General features: G+C 50.7%; 1 protein-coding gene across 3 annotated transcripts in view; it reads right to left on the bottom strand.

The window, feature by feature from the left end:
* Positions 1 to 922: 922 nt before the first annotated feature.
* FLT4 (fms related receptor tyrosine kinase 4) overlaps positions 923 to 9325 on the bottom strand; it is a 64392-nt gene continuing 55989 nt past the window's right edge. The window contains exons 26-30 of one of the 3 annotated variants that reach the window (XM_064162084.1): positions 8968 to 9073; positions 7885 to 8024; positions 7107 to 7227; positions 6279 to 6364; positions 923 to 4950 (exon numbers count right to left, since the gene is read on the bottom strand). In XM_064162084.1, the coding sequence (XP_064018154.1) occupies positions 4731 to 4950; positions 6279 to 6364; positions 7107 to 7227; positions 7885 to 8024; positions 8968 to 9073 (673 nt within the window). In that variant the 3' untranslated portion in view covers positions 923 to 4730. The remainder of the gene's footprint in view (positions 4951 to 6278; positions 6365 to 7106; positions 7228 to 7884; positions 8025 to 8967; positions 9074 to 9325) is intronic. The other 2 variants (XM_064162085.1, XM_064162086.1) reach the window with 2 other exon arrangements.

Genomic DNA, 9325 nt, shown 5'->3' with positions numbered 1-9325 from the left:
CGCCTCAGGCTTCACCCTGGCTCCTACCGGTTCTTTTGGTGAAACGGTCAGGATTCCGTTTACGTTCCACCTCCAGCGCTCTCCGGGAGCTCAGCCCCGATCCTCGCTACGGTTCGCACCCGCCCTTCGCTTTCCTGTCGGCTTCCAACCGCCAGAGGCCAGCGGCGACACCCACCGCAATGCTCCGGCCCCGGGCCCTGCCCCGGGCCCGCCGACGCCGGGGTGAGGGCGCCACCTGCGGGCGGCGTCGTGCCTCTCGCAGAGGGGTCGCCATGGCGCCTGGAAGGGGGGCTCCGATCGCTGAAGAGAAGGGGGAGTCCGAGGGTCCTCCGTCGCCTTTGGCCCCTCCTGGCGCCCGTCACCACCGTGGTGAAGGAGGACAGAGGGGCCGCGGGTCCCAGGCCCCCGGGCCGAGGCAGGGTGAGGGTCCGGGAGAGATGGCGGCTGTGGAAAGCTGGGTGCTGAACAGCAGGCGCCTGTCAGCAAGCCATGAGCAGCGAGACACTGGCACAGGTTGTCCAGAGAGGTGGCAGAAACCTCATCCTTGGAAATATTCCAGGTCAGGTTGGACGGGGCGCTGAGCAACCTGCTCCAGCTGAAGATGCCCCTGCTCACTGCAGGTGCTTTGAACAAGACGACCTTTAAATATCCCTTCCAACCCAAACCAGTTTACGATTCTAAGCTTAACCAAAGTGTGTATCCGGCTTCATCATGAGAAAAGACCACGTTTCATCCTGGATGGAAATGCCACAAAGACCAGCTGTTTCCTAGAGGATGCAGAGAAATGCAAAGGGACATGAAAGCAAAAAGAATCAAACCAAAACGTGGTAACTGCCTGGGGCAGAGGTGGGCTCGGGAGGTACTGTACGAGGAGCCGGGAGCAGGATGCTGCAGCACCGACCTCCAGGAACCAGAGAGCAGCTGCCAGTTATGACTTTATTCATTTTTGTTTTCACATTTAGATATTACAACAAAACTCTTAATGACAAAAGGATAACAAGTACTATAGGAGGAGAGGAAAGAAAGCAGTGTTCTAAATGGTTTGATATATAACCGTGAACTTCCAGAGACAAGACTCGACGTGAGCTCTAAACACTCACTGGTAGGAAAACTCACGTGCAAACACCCCACACACTCACCCACGAAACACTCACACACACACACACACACACCACCCTTTTGTACTCACACATAACCCATGTTGTAACCTACTTGCGTGGAAGGCAGCCCACCGAAACATTGAGTGCTGCTGTAGCAACAACAGGTACCAGGTTAAAATACTGCAATATAGATGAAGTGTTACTTGATACACAGGGTTTGGTTGTTTGGGGTTGGTGTTTTTTTTCTTCAGAGATACGTGTGTGTTTGCAAGTAGGGGACCCAACACTTAGTTTTCACGAGGGAGGAATGTCCTCTCAACACCCAATGCTCTGTGAGGGGAAATGAGACTGCAGGTAGACTGGGAACAGTTGTTTGGAAGGAGGATGATAAATAGCTTAGCTTCAGTGCTCAGTTCCAGTAAAAGCCCAAACAAAACAAAACAGAGAGTGCATTGTGAATGGAGCAGGGCACAATTCTCCAACCCTGGGCTTTAAGCTGAAACACTCCTTTGTCACTGTGGACAGACAGACAACGCTGCTGCCTCGCATCTTCAATGCAAACCGGAGCAGGTTCATTTTATGCTCACACTTATCTGGAGACTCTAAACCAGAGTGCCAGAAATGACACAAGAGTGTGGGGAAGGGTATCAGCTTTGTACTTTCAAGAGAGCAGAAGTGCAATTGCCTCAACATTTCTTCACTAACCCACACTACAAGAGTTCTTCAGTAACAGGAGTGTCTGAAGAGGAGCCAGAGCTTGCTCGTATCGTGGCTGCATTGTCTTTGTGATGCTGCTGGTGCAGATACAATAGGATCTGATTCCACTTCGCCATCAAGGTGATGTGAAAGAGAGAGAAAATAAACTTCCAGAGGGTAAAATGATTTCTGTGTTCAAAAATCAGATGTCACACCACTGCCTTCCCCAGAGTGAAGGAGTGGATCATTAACAATGGCTCTAATGAAGTAACTCTTCTCCACAAGGATGCTTGTGAACAATTTACAGCTGAACCTAGAGTCAACGTGCAGCTGTCCTGGCTGGCTGGGAGTGCTGACAGCCAGCCAGGGTGCTCAGATGCCTCAGTCCTCTTTCTACTGAGAAACCCTGCCAGTGTCCTGCAAGTGTTGGGCTTTGCTAGTACATTTCTGTCCCTCAGATATAGACAAGGACTTGCAGCTACTTTGGAATTCTGGTTTTAAACTATTATTTTATTTATAGGCCTCTTTCTTGAGCTCTGTCTCTGAAGGGGCTGTGTTTCCAGGCAGACAACTGTCAAGCACTAGAAACAAGAGCCTGGGTCCTGCAGATGGACGTCACCCAGCAAGCAGCCTAAATTTATCACAGCTGTCTGTCATCTTTCACTCATGTGAATGCTGGTGGGGGGACCCCCAGCAGTACAGGGCACATGCAGCCTTCATTTGGTCAAGAGAACAACCAGTGCAAAAACCAGGACAAGGTGAGGGCAGTAGAATTTGGTCTGGCCTGCACCCCATTGGCTGTACTGCTTCCTTGGCCTGGCTCTCCAGCGTCTCCTGCCAGAGGATTCTTACTGACTCACAACAATTACTTAAAGATGCTTAAATTCCTGGCAACTCCAGGGGACACCAGTAGAAATCAGGGAATTCTTTGTCACAGGCAGTATCCAGTTCCTCATTCTGAGCCATTTTGGCTCAAGCTGGTCCAGTTTTGTGCCCCTTTTTTTGCCATGGAAATCCTGCTGACACAAAGAGTGAGTGGAGCATTCAGCACTCTGCACGGGCTTAGAGAATCTGAATGACAGGCATGCTTTTCCCATGTGCTAGATAAATCTCCCCATGACACTTGTGCAGAGAACTATAATTAAGACTTGGGAAAATCATTGGTAAGGAGTCACAGGCTCACATCAGGAAACACATAAAACCCTGTTGGAAAAGGAACTCTGTTTGGGAAAGCAGCACATCTGACAGGAAACACAAGTTAAAACGTCCAAACCAAACCCTTGGCTCTGTGCACAGAGGTGTGGCCAGCAAGCAGAAACTCCCTGCAGCTGAGATGTCCTGGTGCAAGGAGCTCTGCCATCCACAGGTATGTAGGAGAGGAGAGGATGACGAGCTGTTTAGATGAGCCTCTTCACCCAGACCCTTCTGGCAGTGATGTCACCGTGCTCTGTGGCTGAGCTCTTGGATTGTGAGCAGCATGGAAAGAAGTAGGTGGGGGAAGCAGTGAGGCAGCTGCACTGAAATCTGTAAAGAGGGGCTGTGAAGGTTCCCCAGAGCTCTGAATCCACATGTTATCTTTTAGAAACAAAAAGCCCAAGTGATGAGATGTTTTCTCAGCAAATAACTGCTCCTGAGTCTCCAGAGGCAGGTACACTGTTCGAGGCTCTGCAACAGACACTTGAAAGATGCCCACTGGGCAGAGAATGCCTCCTTAGAGCTAGAGACCTAGGGCAACAGGAAAGGTCACAGTGCAGAACTGTCCATCCAGGAGAACTGAGGCTTGAGCCCCGGTCAGGTGCTGTCCTCTATGTGCTCAACGATGCTGAGATACAAGAGGACACAACCCAGGGCACCTCGTGGCTGGAGCTCTGTTCCTTCCATTGTTTCCAAAACCCTTGCAGCAACTTGAACATAAACATTTCACTCCCTACTGCTTTGATCCTTTTCCTCCCAGCAAACAACCCATTTTCACTCTGTGTATAGAAGCCAGCTGAAATTAACACAGCTTTGCTTTAATTTCTCACTCAGGCAACACATGATCTCAGTGCTACCCTGGGAGAAAGGGAAAGCAAGAGCAGCAGACCTGTGAGTAACCTGCTCCCAGCACAGATTGTATAAAGCCCTGTTTTGCACAGGGTCTGCAAAAAGAGTGACTATTTATCTCACTGGGAGGACTCCAGCCATCCGCTGATGACCTGCTCAGCACTAGCTGCGTTGTGATGGCTGAAACAATGCTGGTATAAGGCAGACTGACAGTTCCCCCACCACCACCAGAGATGAGAAGGGTGTGGGTGTTGCTCACGGAGGATATGGAGAGGCTGGTGCCTGCCCAGACTGAGCAACGTGGACGAACGTTTACCAAGATCCCTCAGGAGCTCTCTCTACACCTCTTTAAAATGTCCTGCTCTTGCTGCTAGTCCCACTGGGGATTTCTTCCCTTTGATTCTGCTCCACGGCTCTGCAGCTGACATCATGAGGAGAGGAGGAGGAAGCAATCCAAGGAAAAACATTTGGGCTGCACACCAGGAAGAAACTCGAGACTAAGAGGGATCTATTTATATCTGACCTGAAATGGGCTTTCTGAATGGGAAGCTGCTCTGAGCGGAGGCTGGATGCTAGGCAGAAGGTGCTGTAGTGCTGAACGCAGGCACCCCCTCGCCGGCAGAACGCACCAGGCTGGGCCGCAGGAAGAGAGGAAATGCAAAGGCATCAGTGAGCTGCTTTCTGCAGTCCTGGCACGGGGAAGCTGCAGCTGGAGGCGCTGTCTGGGCCATCGTGCTGCCCTTCCAAGGACATCCACCTTCCCCATCCTCTTGGGGTGGGTTCCCTGCTGGGGCTGCGCATAGGTTGAAGGAGAAGCTCTGAGTGACCCTGATGATGTGCCTGGAGGGTGAGCGGAGATGCTCTGGCAGGCACCTCCAGGGCCTGATGCCGTTAGTACTGCTCGGAGAAGAAGGAAGCGTGGAGAGTGGGGGGAGTGCTCCCCTCTCCTGGCGGGGTGCAGCTGCCGTCCTCTGAGTGTTCTGACAGCTCCCCGTATTCACTGTTGTAAAAAGTCTGCCCCCCGACCTGAGAGCCGTACAGCAGCCGACACCTGCTCCGCAGCTCCGAATGCTCCCCTGGCAGCTCTGCACTTCGGCTGGGCCCTTTACTGCTGTGAGGGAGACACACACAGAGGATCAGTCTGAGCACTCCTGGAAAGTCTCTGTCCTGCTTAGAGAGATCCCAGCTTCGGGAAACATCATCTGCCACATGCACTAGCAGAAGCAGGGGCAGGAATGGACCTACACCTCCATCTGAAGGCACAGCACCAGGTCTTGCTCTAAACGTAAGCACAGCTTGCACATTGCGTGAACAATCTGCACATAACCCAGTGACAGAGTTATTTCAGCTCTTCTAGATACCTTTGGGAAGCCCAGGGAAGGTTTGGGACCTGAAACAGCAGGAAGAGACGAGAAACATTGCCTCGATTGCTCCTGGGGCTGGCAAGGATGACAGCAACTGAGAGAAACCAACAGTCAGGATGAGGGAAAGGAAACAAAGGAAGATGAAGATGTGGGAGGATATCAGCAGCCCCATCTCAGTGCCTGCCAATACCAGGTGACTGGCAAGAATCACAAGAGTGAGGGCAGGGACAGGTTCAAGGAGAGGTTTAAGGTCAGAGTTTCTGGGAGATGGGACACCAGGAAGTCCATGGTGTAGGAGACAACAGGTACATGGCTTAGAGTAAAGAGAAGAAGCAGCAGAAGACAGTTTGATACAACAGCAGAGAGGCCACAGGGCTATGGTGAAGGAAAAAGACAACAATCATTTTGATCTAATGTTGGGAAGCAAAGGAGGTGAGAAAGGGGCGTGGGACTGGCCTTGTTTACACATAATCTGATGTGGCTTGCTCAACACAGAGGCATGGTCCCAGCCTGCTCTGGCACCAAGCAGAGATAAGCTGGACAGATTCTCACCCAGTTTCCAAGCCTGGGGCAAAGGCATAACCATCCATAATGTCCTCAGCCTCAAGAGTGGCAGCTCAACCTGCTGGGTCAGTACTGGCATTTGGAAAGACCTAAGGCCTGCTCCACCCCTGCAATGCCACATCAAGGCCCTGTGCCACATGGTTGGTCTGTCCATCCATCCATCCCATCCCTCCCATCTGTAACTGCTTGAACAAGGCCTAATGCATTTGAGCAGAAAGCTAAGCATTAAGACTCTCACTGACATCATCACTGCACTGTGCCTCATTATCTTTTCAGACATGTTCTCACAGAATGGGCACAGTTTGTGTTCTTACACCCTAGGAAGCAGCAGGCAGGTCTGTTCTACTGTGTTTTGCCTGTCACTAGTGTGTGCATGAACTTAGGTGGCTGAGGGTCAGTAGCCTTGCTGCTGCTGAGAGCCCCAAGAGGGACATAGCCTAAGGGGGGACACCAAGAGCTGCCTCCTGCTCTCACTGCATCTGGTAGCAGGGAGGTCTGACTTAAGGAGTACCTGAATCCACCTTCTTTTCTGTGTCGATTTTCTATCCTCTCAAATTCCTCTGATGCCAGAACCATCCCACTGTCTGTCTGATTGTCCTGGAAGGAAGCAACAGGAGTTATCAGTAACATCCCTGTCGACTGATCAGAGTGGCAAGGGAGGAGGAATCATTCAGAAGATGAGATCATGTGTATCTGTGATGGAAAAAAGGGAGTAGGGGCACTTTACCAGCATGCTCTATTGTTTTGCTGGAACTGATTTTCTTAGGTGCCTTCTTAAAAGCAGCATATACAAAGGCAGGATTTGTGTGTGCAGTGCAGTTGGGGGGAAAAAAGAGTGCTCCCTGCTTTAAGAATTACCATTAAATCTGTGAGAGGTGAGGTTTTCCTCTGAGGCTAAGGCCATGACTTGAGTTTTGCCACTAGAGGAGTCTAGGAGAGGCCAGGAGGATCCCTACTGCACACTGCCATGTGGGTCAAGGTAGGGGAGGTGCAGACAAGCACTGCATGATTTAACTAGTCCTGGCTGGATTTCAGAGTCCTTCACCAGGCCATGTTCACAGATTTGAAAGGAGTGAAGAACAGACTCTTCTCTGAGGTCTTTCATAGTCCTTGCTTGCAGATCTACCCTTGCTATTTCATACTCATGCTGTAAAGAAATCCTTATGTGCCAGGTGGAGAAATGAGTGTGCATAGGACTGGATGGACCAAACAGGAGTGACACAGACAGACTAACATCAGGTAGGAGTGATCTTCATTCCATGATCTTAACAGCAAAGGTGCCAAGAAACAGCTGAACATTTCTTTGCCCCCTGCTCAACCCCACTCAGATGCCACTCACCGGGTGTGCCTTGTACATTGTGTGTGTCATGGGAAACTCTTCGAATGTCTTTATCCTGGATGGACACCTGATCTGATTTCCTCCCGTCAGACAGCCAGGGAACGAGACACAGTTGTAGTATCTGCTGGCAGAAGTGACTGCCTTCAGTAAGAACAACAGAGTCGATGTCCTGACTAAACAAGACCTGAACCCAACCTGCTCTCCATGCAAACAGAGTATGCAGAGAGGCAGATGACCCAAACAGGGGGTGTGGGGAGGGGAACAGCCTCTCACTTTGGGATTCTTAACTCCATACCCCATCTGCAGCAGGGAGCACCCAGACTTCCTGATCACATCAGGCCCTTATTACCTCTCCACTTTGGATAAGTGGAATAAAGTGATATAGATTACAGGTATCATCACACTGTCACAGCTCCCCAGTTGTCTGAGCTAGCTAGGAACAGACAAGATGAAGCTCCTCACTATCAGAGCAGAATCCCAGCTGACACCTTCCTTCCTCATCTACCTGGTGGGTCATGATGCCTTTAGTGGGATGTGACTCAGCTGGAGGCAGGAGAAGGGATGTGACAGACTTCCATGCCAAAGAACTCTTCCTCATAAGCAGAGTAATTGGATTTTGTTAGTGAGATGCTATGGTCTATATGCTTGGATTGTGCCTGATCGCATGGGATTTCTCCAAACTCTTGCTACTGGATTCACCCCATATTTCTCAGGCTCCCTTGCAGCAGGCTCCTGGCTGCCTACTAGGATCTCTCTGCCCTTTTCAGAGGGGATTCACCTTGCTGCTAGGCTGTGGCACCGTATCCTCATGTCAAAGTCCTCTTCATCTGAGTTTTGCTGGGCAGAAGAAGGCACTTGGGAGAAACCATCATCTTCTGAGCTGTGAGAGTCGTTCAGTGGGATGTAATCCTTCCCTTCCTGGTAGGAGGAACAGTGAGTGGCCTTAGAAGAAAGGGAAGGCTTTCCTACAAGAAAAGGCTCTGCAGGTAGAAGCTGTCAAGGCTGGGGAGGAAACTTTGTGGTTTGTCTTTCATTTCTCTGGGACAAACATCTGGCTGGAGATTTTTGTGGCTCCTGTGTTAAGTATCTGCAAGTGTTGCAGGTGCATGGAGGTGCATTTGAGAAGGGAACCAGCAGGAAAACAACCCAGTCCTGCAGCACCTACAGTTCTCCAGCCTACATGGACAGAAGAACACAGTGCTCTGGGGGCACATTATTGTGGTTTAGTCATGCCTGTGCTGGGAAGGTTGCTGAAAGGTTAAAAGCAAAGACGTCAGGATGAGACACTCCTCGTGTTTACGCATTTAGCTGGCATCTCAGCAAATGGAACAGCAAGGAAACGTTAAAATCAGAGCTGGGCACTCATTGCAGCTAGAGGTCCTGGTGAGCTGCTGCGTGGCAGTGATTCCTAAGGCTTTCATGGCAATTTGTGTATCTGACTGCTGCAGTTGTTTACTTCACATGACCCTGACATTTAGTTCTGAGGGTAGAGTTTCAGAAGCCCTGGTGAAGTGCTGGTTTTCATTATGCAGGCTTGTGGGAAGGCAGGAGTGCCAGGGCCTTGACTCAGCTGAAAAACTTCCAATGACCAGCAGGGGATTAGGATGGAAACACTGGAATGACGACTGAGAGGGCACCCACCATGCGAGGAGCAGAGCTATATTAGGATGCAGTGAGAGGACTGCCACAGAAGTGAGCTCTCCAGTAGCCCTGGGAAACAGACCTCTGATCCAGGAAACCCTGTGTTATCCCTTGGCCTACGCAAGAGTGTTGCATTGGCCAGGGAGTCAGAGAAGAGCACAGCAAAGGAGCTAGTGGTGGGAGAAGAAAGAGCTGAGCAGGAAGACAGAGAGGTTTTCACCTGTTGGACATTTTCCTGAAGAAGGTTGCCCAATATCTCCACCAGGTCAGAGAAAGTTGGTCTCTCCTTGGGATCGCCGTGCCAGCAGCTCAGCATTATGCGGTAACTGCCGAGGAGAGATGAGGCTTTCATGCCACAGAAACAGAATCACAGAACACAGAATCACAGAACCTTAGAGGTTGGAAGGGATCTCCACAGATCATCGAGTCCAACCTCCGTGCCAAAGCAGAATCCCTTGCTTTGTGATCCTAGTTCACACAGGAATGCATCCAGGAGGGTTCTGAAAGTCTCCTGAGAGGGAGACTCCACAACCTCTCTGGGCAGCCTGTGCCAGTGCTTGTCACCCTCACTGTAAAGA

Source organism: Pogoniulus pusillus, chromosome 22 (genome assembly GCF_015220805.1).
Source record: "Pogoniulus pusillus isolate bPogPus1 chromosome 22, bPogPus1.pri, whole genome shotgun sequence".
Lineage (NCBI taxonomy): Eukaryota > Metazoa > Chordata > Aves > Piciformes > Lybiidae > Pogoniulus > Pogoniulus pusillus.
Note: the sequence above shows the minus strand (reverse complement) of the source record. Positions and strands in the feature narration are given on the sequence as shown.